Genomic DNA, 26,595 nt, shown 5'->3' on the forward strand with positions numbered 1-26,595 from the left:
ATAATCATCTAAAGCTGTAAGAAAGCAGGAGGCCTACCTTTAAGAAGTAGGAAAGGCTTCTTAAAGACGAACCATAACAAAACAGGATACAGGGATCTGACTTAATAACGAAAAAACACTGACATGAAAAAAAGCTTGATAAGCATATGTAAAAGGCAAGTAAATTGTAAGATGTTACAATGTTACCTCTGCAGCTCACTAAGAAAAAGCCAAATTGTCCAACAAAGAAACCAAGCAAAGAATGTATATATATCAGTGATTCATTAGTGTGGGGATCCTGTCAATACACACAAGAAAAAACACCCAGAGTCATCAGCAATCACACAAAAGCTCATTAAAACAGTGACATTATACTCTTCACTCATCAGACTCACAGGATTTCACTAGACAGTATCAAGTGCTAACAGAAATGAGGAAAATAGGAACTTTCGAGTATTGCCAGTAAGACTGAAAATCAGGACAGCCATTGTGAAAACCCATTTGACTCTTGTCAAATTGGAGACGCACCATTTTTTATGACACAGTGCAGAGAGAGATGCAGAAGGCTGTTTCTAGAAGGACATAAAGAACACACCCAAATGTCCACTCGTAGGAGGCAAAATGAGCATGTGCCACATTTATTTAATAGAATACAGTGATAATAAGTGGATCCATACATACCAACATAGATAGAACCCCATGATATAGTAAGTGAAAATACAGAATACAGGCTGGTGACATTTATGTACATTTTAAAAAACTCTGAGGCAACACCATTTCCTTACGATCGTGGGTAAAAACGTAAAGAATGGATGCACATATACAGTTGCGTTGCGGTGGTGGCCTCTGCAAGGTACAAGGGGGCACTGAGGGAACTGGTTAAAGAATTTCACTTACATCTCAGTGCATTACTTCTTTAAAAAAAACGGAAGAAGAGGGTAGTTATTACTTCTGGATGGTGAGAATGTGGACATTTACTATTGCTCGTCCTTTTTAATTCCCTTCCCAAGTTTTCCCTTGTGGAGTACTCCCTCTAGTGCTCAACCACATGCTCTCTGCAGGCAAGGGGCAGGGGTGGGCATGCTGAGAACACTGTAACACTGGATCTTGATGAGAGACTTAAGTGCTGTCCAAGGTGAATTTTGACCATATGTGATTTTAGCCTTAACTGACAAACTTGACTATTAATACTCTTGTAAGTTTAGACTCACAGCATTCATGAGCATGATAACTTAAAAAAAAAGTGTAAAACACTTCAATTTAGGTAAGGACTTTTGAGGGGCCAATCTTATGTACAAAATTCAGTTAAATAAACTCCCGCTTCTCCAGTGCCATCTGGTGGAAAAAAGAGGCAACTGTACCTTCCACAAAAACCCACAGTTGTGGTTATCAGAGCAAGAGCAACATTCTTTCCAAGGAAGAGTCTTTTCCTTCTGAGGTTACTGTGTACTACACTAGTAACCATGTACGTTCTTCAGAGCCTTCCTCAAACTAAATTCTTCAGCCTGTAAGTTAAGAAAAGGCTGTTCTTCTATCTTCTTTTGCTCAGATTCCTTCTTTAATGTGTCTTAGTCAAATGATGTTTTAAATTCTTCCTCACCAGACCAATCTGCAATCATAATCTTTATTCATCCACGTTTCATACCCTCCAGGGTAAAAAATTCCAACAGCTGATTTCTAGATTAAAAATTGTAGTGTCATTCTGCTTTATATAAACTGAGGGTAGTTAAGAATTTTTAATTTAAAGACTTAAAATACAGTGTGTTCTCACTATAAATATGCAGTGGGAATTATAAATAGTTCCTTCTTTCAAGCACTGAACGAGATAGTAAAAAACATACAGTATCTTACCAAGAGCCAACAAAACAGGCTAGGTTTTTTCAGATATTAAAAAAATCAACATAAAACAAAAACAAAAAACCATAGTAACAAGGTCATTAATACCTCAATTTGCAATACCGAATTGGTTGATCCATAAACAATCCAGAGATGTAACTGAACAGGGTGGTAAAATTACTTCGGAAAATGACGACTGTACTCAAGACAAAATAAGTCGGTCCTAAATGGTTTCTTCCCTTAGTGTTCTCTGTGACCACGATTCCAGTCAAACTTCATAACCTGCTGTCATAGCTTTTTAACGGTTTCCAAATCAGCACTAGCAGAGGATGGAAATAAAGCCAAAGGCACTCCCTCAGAGGTTCAAAACTGCTAGATTTTGATGTAGACTTAAATTTAGCAAGTTTCAGTCATTCCACTGAGATGATCCTGTAGGTACATGCAAACACACTGAACTGTTGGCTTCCCTTCTTGTCCCTTCTCAAAGTTTATGATAAAGAGACTAATCCCTGTATTGGGACTGACTGACATAAATTCAGATTTGTTCAGACTTGTGGGTAAGGAACACTTAAGGTCAGTCAGAAAATAATTAAACAGGCTTTTCATGTAAGCGCCATGACTCACAACTAAGACACTGGCGACTAATCCTGGAGCACTGCTGTCTGAATTAGATTCAGAGGGACAGTTTTTTCCTAAGGGAAATATCTCTGCCAGAGAAGTTTCCAGACAGTTGCTTGGAGCTCCTCGGGAAAACTGTTCATTTTCACCTGCCTCCTGCAGAATCAGCTGACAAAGAATATCAAAAAAGTCTTTTCCACGCATTTTTACCTACAAGAAAAGAAAATACAAATTAAAATAAAGTGCCACTAATGATAGTCTAAAACATACATAAAACATAACTGACTGGATTTTCTAATATGTCAATGTAAGTACTACATAAGCAAATGAAATTCTGTTTCTATGCATTCAATCAGAAGTAAATGCCCAGGTATTTCTGGAACTATGGAAGCACATCTAGGGGCAAAGATGAGTAAAATACCATTTCTAATTCTTTCCTTCAGAGAGAGCACTTACAATCTAATTAGGGAAATTTACAAGTAAAAAGAAGCCCATAAAAGAGTGTGTCTAGGAAAGGGCACCTAGAGCAACCACAAGGACAAAAGCTCTTCTTGCCTTTACTAAACAGAAAGTCTTTAGGAGAAAATTATGAAAATAAAAAATGGTGGTGGGGGGGTGGGGATCACCAATAATGCAGTCTAAAAGCAGGACACTTCAAAGAAATTCAAGCACAGTGATGATGTCACTTAGGGAGCATTGAAGATTTTGAGACCGCAGTTACTTTGCCTGCCGCCCTCACTGAACGGCACTGCACTCACCTCCTTCCTGCTAGTACCACTGTGGGAGTTACTGCTTCATATTCAAAGAGTTTTCTTCAAGTATCACCTTAACACACATCCTTTAAATCCATTATTGGCAATGACTGCCAACTTAATAAATAAGAAAGACAGCTTAAAAAGGAAAAATAAACACACCATATAGAATTGGTTTATGAACCAAACAACTTTCAAACCACTCAGCTGAGATTTAAAGACATCTCATTTATAAAACAAACTCAGTATTAGGTACTCTGACCTTGGCAGGTTCATGCAGGTGACAACCTGCCCCAGGGCTACGTACCTGGTCTAATGTCTCTCCTCCAGGTGGTGTGAACACAGGGCATTCTTCCCCAGCTGCTTTGGCCATCGCCCTTAGCTCACTTAGTGCCCTGCCTTCTGCAACTCCGTATTTCTGCAATGGTCCAACAGACAAAAGTGCCTCAAATCAATTTGCAATACAACAAGTAAATACATGCTTAGGACAAACTTGGAATAATCATTCTGGCAAGAAGCCTGGCTTCCTTTCACTGACTTCATTCTATCTTTTAAACCCATAATGAGAATATACTCAGTAGAGGGCCGTGAACCCTAGAAAATACAGTTGACACCTTGAACTAGACACTGTGTCTAGATGCGTTATAGGGAACAACACACTCAACTAGACAGTGTGGCTTTATTGGACAAATAGATCTGCACAGATTCCAGGACCAGAGACTAATGTATGCAGCAACCAAGTCAGCCACCTCGCATGCCATCTCATCTGGTCCTAATAATAGCACTCGGAGATGGGCATTTTCATCACCATGTTTATGAATGGGAGAGCAGAATTTCAGAGAGGTTAAGCAACTAGCCTATATTCCTATAGCTAATAATCAGCAAATTTGAAATTCAAACCCCGATCTGTGTGATTTCAAAGGTTATTAACTTTTTAGATTCATAAAGAATGAGCCACAGCAAAGGACACAGAAGTCACAAACGAAATACAAACGGCCAAGAAACTCCTCAGGAATCCATAATGTGAAAATTAAAATGGTACCTTTCGGAAGCTATTAAATTGGAAGACCAAAGAGACTACCAATAGCTACTGTTTATGTGAGAAAAACTCTCCCTTATCATTCGTGGAAGTACAAACTGGCACAGCTTTTCTGGAAGGAAATTCAGCAGTGTGTGTAATAGACTTTTCAAAAAGGACACCCTCAACAATTTCATCTGTAGGAAATCTATTAGGCATGTGTATAAAGAATCAACTACAAAAAGATGTTTATTTTAACATTATTTACACCAGTGGAAAATCGAGTCACAACCTAGGTGTGCACCAGTAGTGGCAGCCAAGCAATATCCATTTACGGGAATAATACAGTCACTAATCAGGTGGTCGTATCCACATGCGTGTTTGGGCACTGATAAACACAGGGAGAAAATCCGGTTAAAAACCAACATATAGAAGGGGTACACTTAGAAAAATACATACACAACCAGACAGATAGACAGACAGACTGACAAACATGAAAAAAGCCAAGAGCACACATACCAAAATGTTCACCATATTTGGCATGGTAGAAATTTTAGCTGTATTTTTTCCCAAACTATTCTTACTTTTAGTTCCCCACAATGATAACAGATTGCTTACAGAATAAAATATTTAAAGATAAATCATTATTTATGGTTTATACTGATGATGCCTCAAAATTCTACCACCACCGGACAGAAGTCCAACAATTAATTAAATGTTATTTATAGGAGCATATGCACATTTGTCAGGTGCTCTTCCAATTCTTAAGTTCAAATTCTTTTTCTTTAAGTGTATTTATTTATTTTGAGAGAGAGAGAGTACAAGCAGGGGAGGGGCAGAGAGAGAGGGAGAGAGAATCCCAAGCAGGCTCCGCACTGCCAGTACAGAGCCCAATGCGGGCCTCGAACTCATGAACCATGAGATCATGACCCGAGCCAAAATCAACAGTCAGACGCTTAACTGACTGAGCCACCCAGGTGCCACTCAAGTTCAATTCTTGTATCTTTAATTATAACTGGAACAACCTATTTTATAAAGGAGAACATTAAAAATCATTAGCTCTATGACCATGGACTTGACCTCTGTGTGCCTTGGTTTCTGCAACTGTAAAAATGAGGTTTTAAATCTTAGGGGTATTGTGAAGATTAACAAACCTGCAGTTCTGAGACCCCTGCCAGAGTGTGGTGGGCACTGTGCAAATGCTCACTAATACTACTAAGGCTGGGCAGTAAGCACAAGGAAGGAGGAGGCAGATGGAGAAAACAGATCATATCCTACACTATGCTGACAGCCAGGCTGGAGCTTGGATGGGCTCCGAAGGTAAAAGAGAAACAGTGAATTGTTCTATACAGGAACGCAGCAACCAAGTTTTCCAAAGATTACTCTGGCTGCAGTGTGGAGATTAGATCAGAAAGCGAGAGCAAGGCAGAAGACAGGAGAACCACTGTTCCAGGTGATCCAGGTGATCCAGGTGACAGGGGACACTGAATACAGTAGGATGGCAGCAGTGGGTCTGCAGAGGGATGAACGATTCAAGAACTATTACACAGTGGCCAAATTGACAAGATGATGGTAGGATGTGCAAGTGGGAAGCAAGGAAGTCAAGAATGCGTAGTTTGAGTGACTGGGTAAAGCAGGAGCTACGTGGAGAAAAGATGGTGTGCTCCACTGAGCTAGAAGTAGATGTGGGGCACACACACAGACATCAAAAGTAGGCAGTTTGATATGTGAGCTCAGGCAAGAGATCTAAGCTAAAAATATATATTTGGAAATCAACTGAAATCACAGGAAAGGATGCAGTGACTCAGGGAGAGGGCACACAGAAGAATGGCCAGGACAAGGAGACCGTCTCTCTACTGTGCGATCGCAGGCCTCGTCCAGTGTTCCACTGAACTTGTAATGCTTGTATTAACACTGGAGCACTAGTTCTCAGGCACAGACTGAGCCTTTCCAAGCAGCACCTCTGCGGGAACTCTGGTATGTATTTTGGACAAAAACAGAGAACACAGGCAAATTATGAAAAGCAATTCTCAAAGATGCCCTAGCCATCGACACATCTAACCAGGTACAAAAGAAATCACAGGGCTGATGGGGACATTAGCCAGCTCATGGGCCCATAGTGAAGAGCAAAATTACTGCTCTGGGAGGACAAGCTCAGATCTGAAATTGAGATGTGGCTTTAGCTAAGTCACTATCTCAGCAAGTTTCATTTCTGGTATATAAAATGGACATAAGACAGTCTATTCAAGCTTAAAATTGGGAAGTAGGATGGGGAGGCCAAGAAGAGAACTTTGCACTTTACCTCACACTCTTCTGTACTAGTTCTTATGAGGAGACCTTGCTTTTATAATTTGGGAATTTAATAATTAAATATGATACTATCAGTGAGAATCCGTAACAGCCACTGACACACAGCAGGTTCTTAACATGTTAGCTGATTCCACATCCCTATCAGGAATGCGTCTGATAAACTGAGCTGGTTTACTGATGACTTATTGTGAAGAACAATATGTAAGTACGTTACTTACTCTTTCTCGAAGCCTTGAATCATACTTTACTGTCATATCTTTGCAAACTTTGCTCTTCTCCAATATCCCATGCACAGTCTGAAAATGGAAAGACAATGGTTTCTTTTCTCACAAAAAGAGTCATTCTAGCCAAAATGTCAAAATACATCATAGTATATAAAAAAAGAACTAGAAATAATTTTCCTTTGTGAAAGTTGCCTCTCTTCACACAGATCTGGGTATTTCCTTGTGACCGATCTTCTAGTTTGCAGGTCAGCAAATTAGAGCCCAAATCTAGACCACGGCTTGTGGTCATAAATGAAGATTTATTAGAACACAGCTATTTATGTATTGTTTGTGGCTGCTTTCACAGTACAACAGCAGAGTTGAACAGTTGTGACAGAGACCATACAGCCCATAAAACTTAAAAAAACTTACTATTTGGCCCTTTACAGAAAAGGTTCCAGTTCATTAATTCTGCATTCAGGTGTTGCTACATTGCTGTGAAACCCATCTATTGAGTCTTAATTTCAGTTATATTTTCAGTTCTAGAATTCACACTTAGCTCTTGTGCATAATTTCCAGTTCTCTGTTGTAATTCCATATGTCATTTTTTAATCTGTGCATTCAATAGTTATTTTAAAGTCCGTGTCTGGTAACCAGCTATCAAATAAATCCTGCGGCTTGTTTCTGTCATCTTTTGTTTGGGCTCATTTTTGTTCATGTTTCCTTCTCTCCTGGTGTGCCCGGTTATTTTTGATTAACAAGAAACACTGTATTTGCAAAACTAGAAATAATTTAAGTCCACAATCTGACTTGTTTTTTAACCCTCTCCCCACAAATTAAACATGATCATCATTATGGTTCTATATTGTCACTATTTGTTTACATTTACCCTTACTTTTACCAGTATCTTTGCTCACCCATCTTTTCTGAAACTCAGACTTCCCTTCTGGAATTATTTTCCTTCTTCAATTATCCTTTGAAAGTTCCTTTACAGCCTGTTTGTCTGAAATGTGTTCATTTCACCTACACCCTAGAAAATGTTTTCCCGGGTATAAAACTCTAGGTTAGTCTTTATTATCTCTTCAGTGCATTAAAAAAAATTATTACTGATACTGACAAATTTGTTGATAGTCTAATACTGGACATTAGTGGATGACGTTTGTCCTTAATCTTTGGACTTTGCAATTTTGTTATTGTAAGTGTAGATATGGGTTTCTTTTTATTTATCTCCACTGGGATTTGTCACACTTTTTAGATCTGATAATGTGTTATCTTTCAAAAGTTCTGTAAAACTATCAACTGTGACTTCTTTGACCCCTTTCGCATTCTAACATCTCCTTCTGAAAGACACCAGACCTCATATCATGTTCATTTTTTTTAAATTCTCAAATGTTTAATCTATTTATCACATTGTGCTACATTTCAGTTATTATTTTACATTTACCTATGAGCTAATGATCATTTCAACTATGTTTAATCTGTAATTTAGTAAATCCACTGAGGTTTTCATTTTTGGTTTATCAACTTGTTCTGTGTTTTTAAATCAATTTCATTGAGGTATAATTTACAACAAAAAAACATACCTATTGCTAAGTGTACAGTTCATTGAGTTTCGAAAAATGTATACGACTATCTACATACCACCAAAATCAAGACATGGAAGAATTCTATCACTCTAAAAGATTCCTTTGTGTCCTTTCTAGTCAATCCCTCTCACTCCTGGCCCCTGACAACCATGGACCTGCTCTACATAACTGAAGATTAAATTTATCCTTTCTGGAGTCTCATATAAATGGAACCATACAATATGTACTCTTTGTGCCTGGCCTCTTTTGTTCAGCATGTTTTTGAGACTCCTCCATGTTTTTGAGACTCCTCCACTCCTCCTCACGTTGTTGCTGAGTTGTATTCCACAGCATGAATGTATCACAGCTCATTTATCCATTCATCTACTGATGAACACGGGTGATTCTGCTCTTTGAACAGAAGCTGTTCAAATGAACAAAGCTATTATGAACAAAACTGTTAATTATGTGTACAAGTCTTTGTGTAAACATATGTTATTTCTCTTGGATAAATTCTTAGGACCGAGATTGCTGGATCATATGATTAGTGTATGCTAAAGTTTCACTGTTTTCCAAAGTAGTTGTTCCACTTTACATTCTCACGAGCAAAGTAGGAGTCCTAGTTGTTCCACATTCTTGTGCATTTTCAAATGTTCATGTAATAGAATCTCACTATGGTTTTAATTTGCATTTCTGTCAAGATCAATTATGCTACACATCTTTCAATCTGCTTATTGACCTTCCATATTCTCTTCTTTGTGAAGTTCCTGGTCAAATTGAAATCTTTTGCTCATTTTAAAGTGTTATTCTAATTACTAAGCTGAAAAAAATTTATAAATATGGCTATATATGATACATATATATTATATATAAAATAAGATCCTTGCACTAAGAACCTTTATAAAGCTTTTTCTCTTGTGTTTTCTTTTTTTTTTTTTTTTAATTTATTTTTTTTCAACGTTTATTTATTTTTGGGACAGAGAGAGACAGAGCATGAACGGGGGAGGGGCAGAGAGAGAGGGAGACACAGAATCGGAAACAGGCTCCAGGCTCTGAGCCATCAGCCCAGAGCCCGACGCGGGGCTCGAACTCACGGAGCGCGAGATCGTGACCTGGCTGAAGTCGGACGCTTAACCGACTGCGCCACCCAGGCGCCCCTCTCTTGTGTTTTCTTATAGAAGATATATAGATTTAGCTTTTAGATTTGTGCTGAGATCAAGTGTAAGTTAATTTTTTTGTGTTATATGCAGTAAAGGTCAAAGTTCATGTTTTTCTATATGGATAGTCCATTGTTTCAACAGCCTTTATTGAAAAGAATCCCTGTCAAGTGCTGTATTACCTTGGCACCTCTGTCAAAACCCAATTGACAAAAAAAGATTCTGACTTCCAGGGAAGATGATGGAGTAGGAGGACCCTAAATTCACTTCCTCCCAGGAGTACTACTAGATGACATTCACATCAGTATAAATAAACCAGAAAATGACCCAAAGACTGGCAGAACAAATGCCACAAGTAAAGGTAGATAAGAGGCCACAATGAAGAGGGTAGGAAGGGTAAAGACACAATGGGGAATTAAACAGACCCATGGGCCAGCCATGCGCAGGAGGGAGGGAGCAGAAGGACTGGAAAAGGAAGAGAAACACACAACAGTAAGCCCACGTGGGGAAGACAAATGCCCATTACATTTGGCTTTGAAAACTAGAGGGGTTGAATTTTCTGAGTTCTTAGAATCAGCCGGACTTAAAACTTGGAATTTTAAAAACCAGGGGGTGTGGCTCTGGGAGAGCCTGGAGGACAGAGGACATAGAGCCCAAGCTCTTAAAGGGACAGCACAACCAACAGCCCAAGATACAGCATAGAAGCAGCAGTTTGAAAACTGCCTGGGGTATACAGGAGAGAAAGTTATTTACTAATCTTAGAACATGTCCAGAGGCGCAGCAGTCACAGGGACACTCCCCCAGGAAGAAAGAAGCTGGCATGCAACATTTCCCTCCCCTGCCCCACAGAGTACACACATGGCCAGCTGTGAGAACCAGTGTGGCAGACATTCACTATCTAACTTGCTAACACTGCCACCCACCCCCCAGCACCTTGCAGATTCACCTCCTCCAATACACTCCTGGCCCAAGCCCATCCAGGGCATTGCCACAAGCCTGGCTGTGTGCAAGTAGCTCCTACAGTGGCCAGCACCACTCCAAAGTGACTCTGGCCCTAGGGAGAGGGAAAATACCACCAGCACCACCACCCCCACGCCCCCCCACCCCCCCACCCCCCACCAGACTGTGGCCCTAGCAGTGGGCTGGAGGCAGACAACTAGTCTGACCGCAGGTCCTGTCCACCAATAAAAGCTTCTCAGGGGACAACAGAGGGAAAGTGCCCTGCAGTTCGGTGCTACCACACCTCTGGAAAATGCATGGTCTGACTCAACTCAGGCCCAAGGCAGCCCCAAATTGGCCCACTAGCAATAAAGGGACCAAACCCTGTCCACAACAGATAAAGAGAACCTCTGCAGATGACTGGACTGGCTCAGCCATAACAGCCAGGTGCACACAGCACACATAGTAGACACCCCTGCAGTGTCAGGTTCTAGTAAACAGGGGACACTGCACTGCAGGGCACTACAAGACCTCTTCTTCACAAGGCCACTACCTTTGAGAGAAGGAGACACAGCTGACTTTCCTAATACACAGAAACAGACACGAGTTACACACAAATGAAGAGTCAGAGAAATATGTCCCAAATGAAAGAACAGGACATAATCACAGCAAGAGATCAAAACAAAATGGAGATAAGTAATATGCCTAGTAGAGAATTTAAAATAATGCTCATAAAGATACTCACTGAACTTGAGAAAAGAGTGGAGGACATCAATGAGACCCTTAACACAGAGATAAAAAAGAACCAATCCAAGATGAAGAACACAAGAAATGAAATTTAAAATACACTAGATGGAATAAATAGGCTAGAGGAAGCAGAAGAACGAATCAGTGACCTGAAGACAGAGTAATGGAAAATAATCAACCTGAGTAGGTGAAAGATAAAAAAAATTATGCAAAATGAGAATAGATTTAGGGAACTCAGGGACACCATCAAGCATAATGGTCTCATTAATGGTCATCAAGCATAATGGAGGTCTGACTCCTTTCAGACCTAAAGACACATGCACACTGAAAGTGAGGCAATAGAGAAACATTTATCATGCAAATGCATGTCAAAAGAAAGCTGGGGTTTCAATACTTATATTGGACAAAACAGACTTTGAAACAAAAACTGTAACAAGAGACAAAGAAGGACACTACATAATAAAGGGGATAATCCAACAAGAAGATACAACTATTATAAATATTTATGCACCCCACATGGGAGTAGCCAAATACATAAAGCAGTTTATAACAAACATGAAGTAATCGATAGTAATACAATAATAGTAGGGTACTTCAACACCCCACTTACATCAATGGACAGATCTGAAAAAAAAATTAACAAGGAAACAGTGGCTTTGAATGACACACTGGACCAGGTGGGTGTACCAATACAGAAACAACATTTCATCCTAAAAGAGCAGAATACACATCCTTTTCAAGTGCACATGGAACATTCTCCAGAACAGATCACATATTACATCACTAAACAAATCTCAAAAATTCAAAAAGATCAAAGTCCTACCAAGCATCTTTTCTGACCACAACAGTATGAAACTAAAAATCAACCACGAGAAAAAATCTGAGAAGAACACAAATATATGGAAGTTGAATTACATGCTATTAAATAATGAATGAGTCAACAACAACAACAACAAAAAAAAATCAAAGAGGAAACTAAAAAATACATGGAGACAAATTAAAATGAAAACACAATGGTCCAACATCTTTGGGATGCAGCAAAAGCTGTTCTAAGAGGGAAGTTTATAGCAATACAAACCTACCTCAAGCAAGAAAAATCTCAAATAAACCACTAAACTTACACCTAAAGGAGCTAGAAAAAGAACCACCAGGAGCTTAAAAACAGCAGAAGGAAGAAAGTTATAATAAAGAGGGGAAATATATAAAATAGAAACTGAAAAAAAAAGAGAATAAAACAGATCAATAAAACCAAGAGCTGATTCTTTAAAAAATCAACAAAACTGATAAACCTTTAGCCAAACTCATTTTTAAAAAATAATAATAAAATAAAGAGAGCACTTAAGACCAACTGACAAAAAACAATTGAGAGGAAAAAAAACCAAAACCCACAACAACAAAAACAACCTGGCCATGTAGGTGTGGGTCAATTTTAGACCCCTCAATTGAGACTCCTTTTTTCCTTTTTTCAGTCTTCTTTCTTCCTTAATTTTGGAATGTTCTGTTTCTATAACTTCACGTTCACTGCTCTTCTACAGTGTCTAACCTGCTAATAATCCCCTACTATGTAATTTTCATTTCAGAATACTGTTATTTTTGATCTCTAGAAGATGAATTTGATTCTTTTTATTTCTTCTATTTCTTTCCTCATTATGTTCCTCGAGCACAGATGAGCTTCACTGTTTTTTTTTTTTTTTAATGTTTATTCATTTATTTTGAGAGAGACACAGCGTGAACCAGAGAGGGCCAGAGAGAGAATTCTAAGCAGGCTCCACACTCAGCACGGAACCCAATCAGGGTTCAATCCCATGACTATGAGATCATGACCTGAGCCAAAGTCAAGAGTCAGATGTTTAACTGACTGAGCCTCCCAGGCACCCCATTAATTAATTAATTCATTGTTTAAGAAAACTCAATGCCCAACATGGGGCTTGAACTCACAACCCGGAAATCAAGAAGTTGCATGCTCTACTGACTGAGCCAGCCAGGCATCCCAGCTTCACTATTAAGGTGTGATCTTTCTGAAGTGTCCACTGTATGCTTGATGTACTTAACAAAGTCCCTCCACTTTGGGTGGAAGGAACACAAATGATTCCCAACCTGTGTGAACACTTGAAATTGTCTGGCTTCTGGTTCCCCAGGGACTGTTCTCTCCTGGCCTCATGAGGTTTCACCTACGCATGTGCAGACTGTAATCTACCGAGAATTTAAGGGGCTTCCTATACATACTTCTAGAGTTCTTTCTCTGTGTTGCTCCCTCTTCCAGCACTCTGCCCGACGATCTTTATTTAACCTCCCCAAATTCCAAGCTTTGTCTCCTCAACTCCCTGAGACCACTGGCTCTATCTGGCCTTTCCTGCCAGCATTGGGAAATTACTTCAGGTGGAACACCAGGACAATCCAAGGGTTGATGTTACTTGTCTCACTTCATTTGGGGACCACAGGCCCACACTATCTGAAGTCCAATGTCTATAAACAGTTGTTTCACAAATTTCGCCCTGTTTCTCTAGTTGCTTTTGCAGGAAGACTATATCCTAACCCTGTTATTCCCTCATGGTTGACACAAAGTCCCCTTCCATTGAGTTTTTAGACATTTATTTGGTTCCTTTTTAATTCCCTGGGGTCATTTTTATAGTACTCTGATCCCTAAAGATATTTCAAACGTGTCATTTATTTCTCTACAGTAACATAGTTCTTTTTTAACCATGTCTGGATTCTACTATTTGATGTCTTTGTGAGTTAAATTCTCCTACCTGGTGTTCCTGCTGGCTCTCTCATAAACCTTCTTTGTCTTTTTAAAGATATTTCATTAGGTATTTTTCCCACGCTACTCTAATTTAAAAATTAACAAGGGGCACCTGGGTGCTCAGTCGGTTAAGCGTCCAACTTCAGCTGAGGTCATGATCTCACAGTTCGTGAGCTCGAGCCCGGTATCAGGCTCTATGCTGACAGCTCAGGGCCTGGAGCCTGCTTTAGATTCTATGTCTCCCCCTCTCTCTTCCCCTCCCCCACTCAGGCTCTGTCTCTCTCTCTCTCTCAAAAATAAATAAAAACATTTAAAAAAATAACAATAAAATTACTAAATCAAAATAAAGTACAAAAGTAAAATGAAAAGAAAGAAGTCCTGTTGGTGGGGGAAGGAGAGGATTGGGGGTGTTATCTGCATGTGATTTAATTTCCTACGATTCTGGTAGCAGTTTTCAAGGTTATGACTGTTGATACTCTTGACTCATCAGTCTAAACCTTGACTGTAGAACTTACCTGCCTTGTCCTTGTGAGGTCACTGGAGAAAACATGAGTAAATTTCACATTATTAAGAAATATGCCAGCAGCAGCTGCTTGTTTAAATCCAGTTTCCGAAAGAGGCTCGTCTACTCCTTGTCCTGTAATAGTAAGAGAAGGAACAATAACATTCAAATATATATACATAAGGGATGCAAATAAAATCACATGTAAGAGAATATAATTTATCTACACTTTATTTAAAATATTTCTTTGGAGGGCCAAGCGCATGGCTCAGTCAGTTAGGCCTCAGACACTTGATTTCGGTTCCGGTCATGATCTCATGGTTCGTGACACTGAGTGAGCCCTGTGCTGAGATTCTCTGTCTCCCTTTCTCTCTGCCCCTCCCCTGCTTGCACTTGCTCTCTCCCTCTCAAAATAAGTAAATAAACATTAAAAAAATATATTTCCTTGGTTATTGTTCTACATAACTTTTCAGAGAACTGGAAACAAGTAAATTTAAGCTATAATCCTATAAAGACTCAGGTATTCAAATGTTTCCCAAAAGAATGTCTGCCTAATGGGAATAAGAGGATGAGAATTCAGTTGTCTCCAGCTCTCCCCTCTCTTGTGTGTGTCTGCCCACCCCTTCGTTACCTGTATCTTATTAATGCAGGCTCTAATCTTATGTTCTCCATGCAGGTGCTTCATTTGAATGGTAGGATCATAACCTAAAAAGTTTCCTTTCTTAATCTCCATTGCCCAAATGTCCAATATTGTATTATTCCCTCTCTTCCTTCTTCCCTTTAAAAAAAAGGTTGGAACCTCCATTTCCAGGAGAAAGGCTGATTAAACACTCTGAAGGGTCCTCCCATAACAAAAGAACCAAATAGGTGTGCTGTGTGTGCGTGTTTGTGTGTGCGCGCGCGCGCGTCTCAGGGTATAAGGAAACTCTCCAAGAGGAGATGCAAAGCAACCAAAATACTCTGAGTTGAAAGCTAAATATAAACATTAGAAAACAGAGATGACTTGGTAATCAGCACAAGCAAGGGAGTGTTTGGAGGAGGGAGACTGCTACATGGAACAGCGAGGTAGGAGAACTGAAACTCCACATTCCTGGATGCCAGAGATCCTATAAGGAAGCTAGTATAGTTTCAGGTCTGTAGTAAAATCAAATGCAAATTCTCTTCAGAGCAAATCTGACTTAACAAAGGCTAAGAAGTTTTCTACTAATTTATACTTAATAATAATTCAGCCAATGGAGGTGCCTGGGTTAAGCATCTGACTTTGGCTCAAGTCATGATCTCCAGGTCCATGAGTTCAAGTCTCTCATTGGGCTCTATGCTGACAGTTTTGAGCCTGAATCCTGCTTCGGATTGTGTCCCCCCTCTCTCTCTGCCCCTCCCCCACTCGTGATCTGTCTCTCTCAAAAATAAATAAATAAATGTTAAAAAAAATTTTAATAATTCAGCCAATGACTTAACATACAAGAAAACAATCCTCCATGAACAAAAGTCACCAGAAACAACAAATAACAGATTCAGAATAATTAATACTTTAGACATTGAAATCAGCATATAAAGACTATAAACTATGACTAAAACATAAAGACAGAGTAACAAAAATAAGCAAGTAACAAGAAGCCATCCAAAACAACCAGACCGCTTTCTCAAAGAATCAGACAGATCTTCCAATAACGAAAAATAGAATTGCTGAGGAGGGAAACAATCCTTCAGTGGATGAAAGGAGATTCAGTAACACAAAGGCTTAATGAACTCAAAGACAGGGCTCAGGTTTTTACCCCAGATGCAGCACAGATAAAGGAGATGAAACACATCTCAGATATATTAGAGACATGAAGGAGAGAATGATATTCCTTAACATATTTCTGACTGGAACTCCAGAAAGAAGAAAATGAAGGAGAAAAAATATGAAGAGATAATGGCTGAGAATTTCCCAGAAATGAGAAAAAATATAAATCTACAGATGAAGAAAACACCAAGCAGGATAAATTAAAAGGGGAAAAAAAAAATCCCCCCTAGGTATAAGAAACTGCAGAATACCAAAATCAAATAAAAGATTTTAAAAGCAGTTACAGAGAGAGACAGATTACCTACCATGGAACATGATTTGGCTGAGAGAAGGCTTCTTAACAGGAGCAATGGAAGCCAAAAAAACCCAGCACACTAATATCTCCCAAGTGCTAGGAGTTCTGTCAGTCTAAATTGTCTAGGCTAAAAAAGGTTGAATAGAATCAAAATAAAATTGTCTGGAATGGAAACAATTAAAACTCTCTTTACCACCAACCAATCTGCACCATGGGACCTTTTAAAGAAGATACTTCAGGAATGCAGGTCTGAGATGCAAAAGAAACTATGAGGAGAGAAACTGCTAAATATATATGCAAATCTAAACAAACATTATCTAAATAACAAATTAAATAATACCTACGTCATGTGGTTAAAAAAGGATAGGACTAAGATACTAAGCGATAATCATACAAGTTCTTTGTATTTGGGGGGGAAAAGATGCATAGATATTATACTTCATTAGGTATGAATGGTAAAAATTTAAAGGTAACCATTGAAAGAATAGGTGGGGGCTGAGAGAGGGGAAGGAGGAAGAGGAAGAGGAAAATCAACTATGTAGTATCTATGAAGTAACACTGAAGGCAGCACAGAAAGGTTAAAAGGAAAGCAATGGAAAAATACATACCAGTCAAATTCCAACCCCCAAACAGCTGGAGAAGCTATATTACACTCAGAAATGCAGGACTTTATGACAAAACGATTGTGAGGATTACTATAAATAATCAATGATCTAATTCACTGGAAAACAGAATGACTTTTAAACCTGTATGTACCTAATAAAATAGTCTGTAACTATACAGGAGCAGAACACATAAAGCACAAATTGATAGAATTTCTGGTATTAAAGGATAAATTGGCCATCACAGTGGGATATTCCACATCTCAACCATAAAATCATATTTAGGTCATGCAGGCAAATCTGTAAATTGACAAAATTAGCAAAGCACACAAGATTTGAACAATAAAACAGAGGTTGCTTATTTGACACCTAACTCCAAACCCAACAATTAGAAAATACAGATTTTTGTCAAGCATAGAATGGTAGATTTATAAACACTGACCATGTTCACTGATTTCAAAGAGATATCAAATAAACCATCTTGTCAGAAAGAATACAAAATATAATTGGAAGTCAACCAAAAAAGATGAACAACAAAAAAAAAAAGCTTAGCCATTTGGAAATTTAAAAGATAGTTCTAAATAATTCATGGGTCACCGAAGACAATTTAAGACACCTGATGCCGATACTGACAAAATTACTACATTATCAAAACTGTAGGTATGCAACAAAAATGGTACTTGGAAATACATGTCTTGAATGCTGTAACTTAAAGAACGAAGCATTTAACTGACAAAGTTAGGAAAAGAACACAAATGTGGAAACAGGTGTGACCACAAACACTTTTATTCCGGCTCCATTGTCAGCGTGGAATGAAATGAGACAAGTACTAAAGAACCAGGTGTTAAATCCAAAGGCTAATTTGGGTGGGGCACGTGTCACCAGAAAACAAAGGTTCATTTAATTATCAGACTAGTTTTCAGAAGCGGGAGTCAGGCACACTGGGTATGAAAATCAGTTTCTGCAAACTCCAGATGTCCCTAACCAAAAAAATAAAATGAAATGCTTTTGTAATCACCGCACAGAAATAGTACGTCTGACTGAGAGTTCACCCAAGATATACACGCTAGACTTGCTGGATCACAGGGAGATTAAGATCTGAACCCAAATTAGCAGAACAAGGGAGGAAGAATCTGTTTGGAATAAAGCAAGAATCCTGTATGAGAACAGGAATTCGCTTTTTAAACCTCTTCTTTGTTACTACTAAAAAAAATATAACCACCTTAAGCAGAAAAATACCATTAACTAACTAGCCAGCAAACTTCATGTTTCCAAATATGAAATCATTTTAAATCACAGCAGTTACATTTTAAGACCACTAGACCCAACATAACTCTTTAATCAGCTGACTGGGCCACTGTGAAGCTACCCATAAGCAACTTGGAATCGGGTTCTTTACATCCAGTTCCTTAAGAAACTTATTCCTCCTAGTTACCATCTGCTCTGATCCTATTTCTGTAACTATGATGCTTTAATTCTTTAATACTGCTCACAATACAGAGCTGTCCCCAGGCCCCCCTCCCCCACCAACTCTGATTTGCTTACATATCACATTAACACTAGAGGAGACAGCTAAAATAAAGCATACTAACCTTGAATTATTTTCTCCTTGTTAAATCTTGTTTCTCCACTAAAATAGAGAGGGGGGGAAAAAACCTTTATTACCAAATAGGTTATTTTTGAAATCAGAAAAAAAAATCATCAATGAAAGGTAATGATATTCACAAAGGGAGCATATGAACCTTGTAGCATACTTCACAATCTAACCTATAAACATAAAATTTGTTCTAAATTGATATTTACAAGCATCTACTCTAATGTACTTAGTTGATTTGGGCTAAGAATTTCATACTGACCCAAATTAAAATGTATAAATCATGAATCAATCATAATTGTAAGTAGAATATTCTATTAATATGTATATATAATTTTCATTAAATAATCTTGTTAAAATAAATGTTAACTAAAACTCCTTTCACAAGCAGCAGGAGGAAGCCATGAGAGTTGGTTTGTTGCTGGATTGAAGGAGCAAGTGCGAGGGAACCCGAATGTGGTGGGAAAGAAGTGGACAACCTTTCAGATGCCCTGGCTTCTTCCGGTTCCTAGATCTCCACCTGTTCCTTTTTGTAATGCTGACAACTATCTCGGAGAGGACACTAAAAACTGAGGTTGGGGTACTATGCTTTTAAGAATTAAAAAAACCAAACCAATTTCAAAGCAACTGTTAAGAGTGAAGGACTGGAAACTTTGTCATAAAATAACCATCAACTGAGGCTGGAGGGAACACAAAGTGGAAGGGGAGGGGGATGTGCTATCTGGACGAGACCAGACAACAGTAAAAGCAATCAAATACCAGAAAAGCTATCAAGAACTGAGTTCAAAATTCTTTGAGCTCTTTTTATGTGCTAAGTACAGTGCTAGGCACTGGAAAACAGAGATGAGAAGGACTGGTGGCTACCCCGGGGGGAAAAAGGAGTTGGCTTGTTCTGTGTAGACACTGGACACAAAACTGGAAGGGTGGGTAAAAATAGTAAATAGGTTTCTTTGGATCAAGTTGTTTCCTCATTTGGTACCAAATGTCTACAGCTCATATTGATACATTTCTATGTCAAGGGGAGATGAAAATCCTTTGAAGTAAATTTCACTGCCATATAGCAGCCTGAAGAACAAAAACTGCTTTGGCTATATACTTAGGAACTTGGTTAAGCTTGAGTGCCTCTGTTCTTTGTCTGTAAAACCGGGATGATAACAGCCCCCATTTCACAGGACTCTTGGGGTAATTGAATGAATATAGATAAAGTGTTTAAACACTGTTCAGCTTTTAGTAAGCACTGAATAGTTCTGTTTATAGGTCATTTTTGGACAGAGCTATACAGAAATTGAAGATTCAACATAATGCATTTAAAATCTTGTAAAAATCGTGAAATAAACAATGTAAACAAATAGTATACCATAAAGTCAACACCCTGGTGACCCCACCCAAGTTAACAGATCACCACTGCCAGCCTCCTAGAGCGGGTCTCTTTCCAACCACAATGTCCTCCCACCCCCAGTGGATCACTACCTGGCATTTATTTATTTAGATGCTCATTTGCTTTGCCTTTCTTCATAGCTTTCCCATCCAAGTACAGCATAGGATTAGCTTGCCTGTTGTTGAACTTTATAATGAGTTGCTTCTTGCTGTATGGCAGTCCTGTGTTGCTACCATTCCTCAACATTGTTTGGGAGATACACCACTGTTGTGACCAGTGGCACACTCTTACACTCTCATTACTGTGTAATACTCAAGAATTTCCCAGTGTTATTTATATTGTTGATATATTTACATTGTTTCCAGTTTGGAGCTAAGCTGCTGTGAATAAACATGTTTGTATAGAGCACATCAGATTCTCTAGGGCAGTGGGTGGCAAAGTGGGGCCTCTGAACCAGCATCACTGACACTGCCTGGGGCCTTTTGGAAATGCAAATTCTCAGGCCCCACTTCAGACTCCCGAATCAGAAGCTCAGAGGTTGTGGCCCAGTTCATGTGTTTTAATAACCCACCAAGTGATTCTGATGCACATTCATGTTTGAGAACTACTCAAAGACCGGCACACGATCTTGGTAGAGTTGTACTGGAATATAATCATACCCATTTGTTTACATGTTGTTTATGGCTACTTTCACACTATAATAATGGAACTGAGCGGTCCAGACAGAGTGCATGGCTTGTAAAGCCTAAGCTACTTCCTACCCCTTAATTAAAAGTTTGCAAAGCCATACCTAGTGATCTAGGCCTAGCACCAGAATTGCTAAGCCACAGAGTATGCAAACATTTAGATTTATCAGACAATAGCGAAGTGGTCACAGCAATTTACAACCCCCAGCAGTGTTCCACATCCTCTCCAACATTCAGTAATGTCAGAGTTTCCCATTTGTGCCAATTTGGCACAGAACAGTTCATCTCAGTTTTATCTGACTATATTTCCCTGATTACTGTGAAGGCTCAGGCTCAGGCTCATCACCCCTGCTTTGTTTTAAACAAAGCACTAGTTTAAAAAAAACAAAAGCCTTCACATGGATTGATTTACACAGTCTAGAAAGGAACTCCATCAAATCTTAAGAGTCAGAATCACAAACCCGGGCCTCTGCCTGGAACCTTGTCCCTCATATACAAAAATAGTTGTCTGCCAACCTCTGCCTAGAACAGTGTTTCTCAAACTTGAGAGTGTATCTGAATCCCCTGGTGAGCTTATGAAAACAGAGACCACTGGACCTGACCAGTATGTTCTCACTCTTCCAGACCCAATACAAACAGCCTGCTCCCTGAGGAAGCATTCCCTCCCAGGCACCATTCCCCACCTACCTATCCCATTTAAACACACCCAGGCTACACTCCCATTCCGCCCCCCCGCGGGGGGGGGGGCCCGTACTGTCAGTTACCACCCATATGCTAATTAACCTTTTTAGATGTGTGTCTAACCAGGTTCCAGCTCCTTAAAGGCACAGCCAGAGGTTCCCTTGCCCTAACATACTCATTGCCTAGAGAAAACCCAGGGAAATAACAGAACCTCAGTGTATGTACTCTGCCAATGGAAGGTCATCTGGAAATATCAATCAAAATAATAAATCCGTTTGCCCTTTAATACAGCAACCATAATACTGGGAATACTTGCATTCAACCTTATTTAAAACAGTATCTGCCACAATATTTTTTCTAGTAGCAAAAGCTGGTAAATAACCTAAATATCCACTAACAGAGAACTGGTTACATTAACAAATAAATAGTGGCATATATACATAGTGGAATACTAGGTAATTGTGTCCCCTAAAAAAGAGAATGATTTATGGAAAGGTTTGGAAAAATTACCAAAATATATTAAAGAGCAAAAGCAAAGTGCAGAATAATCTAAAAAGAATGCTATATTTTTAGAAAGGTGGAAAATAAGAATAAACATTTGGACCTGCGTGCACATGTGCACACAAACACCAGAAAGATACATAAGAATTGTTCTGATTTCTGAACATGTGGATGTAACTTTAAAAAAATGTATGACAAATATATGAAGATTTTCATAACTATTTACCACTGATCTGCCATTGTCATCATTGTGGTTAATATTAATAAAATATGTCTTTTACTCCAAAATTCATTCGAAATCATACACAATGGATGTGAAAGAGGGTATTAATCTCTACCATTCAGACAGATAAAGTATCCATGGTGATGATAGAGAAACTGCCGTTTAAAAAAATTCTTTTTGTTTATTTTTGAGAGAGAGAGAGAGAGAGAGAGAGAGAGAGGGACAGCACAAGCAGGGGAGGTGCAGAGAAACGGGGAGAGAGAGAGGGAGACACAGAATCTGAAGCAGGCAGAGCAGGAATCTAGAAAGAGAATTTTTTTCCCAAAAACTTTCATAAATATTTAGTTTTACAGCTATCAGCTTTATCAAGAGGTTTGTATAAATCCTTAAGGCAACTGTTTAAAGTTTGTTTTGGGAGTGGGAAAGAAAATCAGGTGGCTGAAATAGTTTTACTATTAATCTACTTCCCTTAACCAAAGTGTGGCTTGTGATAGTGGCAGAGAAGGTGGAAGGAGCTGAAAGGTCAGAGGAATATATTTTGAAACAGTCAGGAATAACACTACTCATTTTCAAAATCTCCAGTGTGATCCATTTCCAAAACAGAACACCCGACTCTGCAAGAATCCAAATGCTTATGCCAAGAAGTTAAGTCTTATGACCAGCCATTTATAGGTCCCACAAATATGCATCATTCATTTTGTAGGTTATTACACTATTCTTCACTTTAAAAGATTTTATTTTGTTAGTTCTCATTTATATTCTATGGCATTTCTTTAGAAGTCATTTAGAAAGCTTAATTTCCCGATCATATTCTTTTAAAGAATTCGAATTCAATAGATGAGTACTGTTTGCCACAAGACCAAGGCAAATCATGGGAAATGAGTACAGATCTGGGGCATGTTTTCAAAATAGATATGCTTCAGTGTACATGGAAATGCAAAGCCTCACCTGATATTTAATCAAGGATACAGCTTTATCCGAATTCCTCTCTACCAATTAATTCACTCGAAAATATAGAAGATTTCGAGGGCTAGTAACATGGAAACCGTCACTAGATGGTCGGGGTGGGGGACGTAACACACCCAACTCATGATATATTTTTATTTATATGTCAGTCCTAGTTGTAAATGCTCTCCCAATTGATCAATCCTATTCTCAGAAAACAAGTATCATAACTTAACTAACATGTATCTTTATAAAAATTCACAGGTGCCCTAACACTTACTTTGCTTGCTTTATTTATGACCAGAACAATTATTGGCATTCAACAAAAAAGTAACTGCCAATAGAGGTAGCATAAGAAAAGCAAATCAGTTTTGCTATCATTAACTTTACTAATTTATCATCTTTAGGTCATTAAAAACGAATTGAATGAGGTTTGTAAAATTTTTTGTTTTAAGAGCTAGTTAAAAAGGAAGTGAAATGGGATGGTTTTCCAGGCAACTAATTGCAAACAGACACAAATAATATTTCAAGGAACTGGGGCCTTCAATGGGTTATGTAGGTGATGGAATTCCCAATCTACATATATTGGGGTTTTCAACAATGCTGGACTAGAAGATCAGAAGTTATAGTTTAATAATACTAAAAGACTTGAAATTTGCAATCTTGGATATTCTATTCCAAAATGATACTTCTGAGCACAAGTATGTCGAAGATAAACGCACAGGTAGTTACAGCATAAGATTCATAAAGGATTTGGTTGAACTTACAGAAACTGCATTTTAAAAGCTTTCTGGAATTATCTGAAGAGGCACTGTTCACTAAAATTATTCATCTCTTTAAAAATACCGATCATGCTATCAGTTTCAAAGCACTGGACTATCTTAGTTATACAGAATCAGATAATAGAAAAGTCAAGTGCTATTCCCAATATTATGCTAAATGACCCAATCCTGTGGATTCATTATATTTAACTATGGTGATTATTAATCAAGTTTGCAATCGTTTCGTTTCCTGAAAGCGTCATTAATTCTTAGCTTGGAGAATTTGGAAGAGGAAAGAGGGATGATCCAGGCAGGAAAGGCAGCTCACCATAACCCTATCAATTATTTCAACACTTTAACTCCACTCTCCCATGAATAAAACAGAACAAAGCAAACTATTCTTAACACTCTTCACAATTATATTAGCAGAAATAAAAAGTAGCCACTAAAATAGCTGGTGATATTCAAGCAATCTACAAACACTAGGTTTTAACTCAATAAATAAGGAGGCAGAGAGGACAGTGATTAAGAGGATGGGATGGGCTGTAGAGTCAAGCTCCTTTGCTTCAATTCCACCACCCCACCAGCCACCTGACTTCAAGCAAGTTACAGGACTTCTGCATCTGTTTCCTCACCTGCAAACTGAGAAGCAGTCCTCACCTCACTGCACTGTCAGAACTTAATTACAACAGTGCCTGGCACATAATAATGTATAAAGACTTACTTTTAAATTGATTCCTCAAAGGATTTCTATAAGGAATCAGTTTTTTAAACCAAGCCCTTTTTTAAGAAGCACGGAGGAGACAAAATCCAAATTCATGTAACTACTGTCCATAAGAATCTAAACAGAAATCACCTTACTATCAAGGGATGGTTCAATCCAGATTTCCTGCGACTTGTGAACTTCAATTATATGTCAGACACAGTACTGGCTGAGTTCAGGCATCCATAAGGTGCTCAAACACTGGAAAAAGAAGGGCTCTACTTCCTGCTCTGCTACCAATGAGCTATCCATGACCTTAAGTAGGTCATCAAATGGTCATAAAGCAGTCTATAAAATGGAAGGGTGGGGAAGAGACAGAGAGGAACTCAATTTCTAGTTTAGTCATCAAAATCCTGTGAGTCTTACAGGGATAATTCTGATGATTCCTAAGATTATCCTCCCATAAAGGAAGAACAGGACAAAAAAAAAAAAAAGATACCAATTAAAGTCAGCTCGACAAGGTTAAGTCCTATTACTGTTCCTTGTGAACTCTGGAAGTCAAAAACGGTATCTTATTTACCTGTATAATCCAGTCCACGGGCACCTAGCACATATTCAAAATGCGGGTCTGATAAAATTATACATACATCCTAAGGACTGACTACATTTTTATTACAGATGCTCTTACAGAATTAGAAGTTATTTAGTTCTTGAGACACATATCTTCCCCTCCGTTGCACTATACACTCTGCCTCACACTAGTGAGGCAGGTATTTTCACTATCCCCATTTTATGTATTAGCAAACTGACGTCGTAAAGATTACGTTAACGGAAGCCGCGGTTACAAGGTTCCTCCTAACCAGAGCCCGGATTCTAACCCAGGTCTATCCTGCTTGAAAAATCTGTGGTCTTAACCACCCTGCACTGCACTTCCATTAACAGTCGGCAAATAAGCGTTACGAAGGAAAAAAGATAAGAGACATGAAGACGTAGCAGCCTTCAGCTCCACCGTGGAATGTTATGATAAAAATATTTGTTCGGGGTGATGCGGGTTGCAGAGACGAGGGTGGAGGCCCTCCGCCGCCGCCAGCAGTGTGATCTCGGGAGGGAAGAACTAAATCTCAGGTCCACGCCTGCGGCTGCCCTGGCAAGCGAGGGGCGGGGGTGCAGCACAGACGGAGAGGCACAGCGGCGGAAGGCAGCCAGCACACAAATACTGGCCTGGGACGAGCTATCCCGCAAACTCTTCAGGATCCGTTGGGGCGGGGGGTGGGCAACCAGCGGCGCACGAAGTCCGGAGCCAAGGCTGGCTTTTTTCAGCTTTAACTCCGCCAAGTGGCTGCGAACCTCGGCCATTTACTCCTCCGGACCTCAGCGTGCTCATCTGTAACGCCGGACTCCAGATATTTACGACCCGCCTTCCCGGCTCAGGGGCGCCGGGGGAAGAGGGGTCCAACCCTCCGAAGGGCGAGCAAGCAGGGAAGAGGAGGGGTGACAGGTCAACGGTCTCTTCACCCACTCCTCAACAACTCCCTGACGAGAAGGCGACAAGGGCACCCTGCGACAGCAATACTCACTGCCGCACAACGGTCAGCGCGAAGCGGGTCATCTTCCGGGCGCCCGGAGGGAGGGGAAGTGATGGCCCCAGCGCAGCTCGCGTGCCCAGCACCCTCCGGCGCGAGGCTTCTCCGCACTGCGGGACACCTCGCCCACACCACTTCCGCCAAACCCGGCCGGCCGGCCGGCTCCTCCACCATAGGCCGAGGCGGCCGTCTACGTCATTCCAGGAGCGCCAATCAGGGCGGCGAGAGGCCGACAGGGCGGCGGAGAATGGTAAGCAACGAGGCCCCGCCCAGGGCCGTGGCGCTTGCGCCCCTGCGCGCAGGCCTGTGATTGGCGCGCGGCAGGTGCTTGCGGGGCCCGCCCTGGAGTCCGCAGTGGAGGTGGTTCTTGCCCGGGCAAGTTTGGATCCTGGAGACTCCGGATAGAGGAGTGAGCTGGAGCACGGATGTGGAGTTGATTTCATTTGAAGCAGGAATGCAGCTAGTAGTCTTACTTCCGGAGTGTACAG

The 26,595-nt window shown here is 39.7% G+C and overlaps 1 protein-coding gene across 1 annotated transcript; it reads right to left on the minus strand.

Annotated features, from left to right (window-relative positions):
* Positions 1–589: 589 nt before the first annotated feature.
* TIGAR (TP53 induced glycolysis regulatory phosphatase) lies at positions 590–26,357 on the minus strand. Its single transcript, XM_040462652.1, has 6 exons — positions 26,102–26,357; positions 18,645–18,682; positions 14,383–14,504; positions 6,732–6,809; positions 3,493–3,603; positions 590–2,643 (listed from the first exon to the last, which is right to left on the minus strand). The coding sequence occupies exons 1-6, from the start codon at positions 26,131–26,133 to the stop codon at positions 2,212–2,214; spliced, it is 813 nt and encodes a 270-aa protein (XP_040318586.1). The 5' UTR covers positions 26,134–26,357; the 3' UTR covers positions 590–2,211.
* Between the last annotated feature and the right edge of the window lie 238 nt (positions 26,358–26,595).

The sequence above is a fragment of the Herpailurus yagouaroundi genome, unplaced genomic scaffold, assembly GCF_014898765.1.
Source record: "Herpailurus yagouaroundi ecotype Mexico unplaced genomic scaffold, PumYag 355, whole genome shotgun sequence".
In the NCBI taxonomy this organism is placed as follows: Eukaryota; Metazoa; Chordata; class Mammalia; order Carnivora; family Felidae; genus Herpailurus; species Herpailurus yagouaroundi.

Coding starts and splice junctions, on each gene's coding strand:
- TIGAR (XM_040462652.1), bottom strand. CDS start 26,133: ATGACCCGCTTCGCGCTGACCGTTGTGCGGCA. Junction 18,683..26,101: donor GCGCTGACCGTTGTGCGGCA/GTGAGTATTGCT, acceptor TCTCTATTTTAG/TGGAGAAACAAGATTTAACA. Junction 3,604..6,731: donor ATTCAAGGCTTCGAGAAAGA/GTAAGTAACGTA, acceptor GGACCATTGCAG/AAATACGGAGTTGCAGAAGG.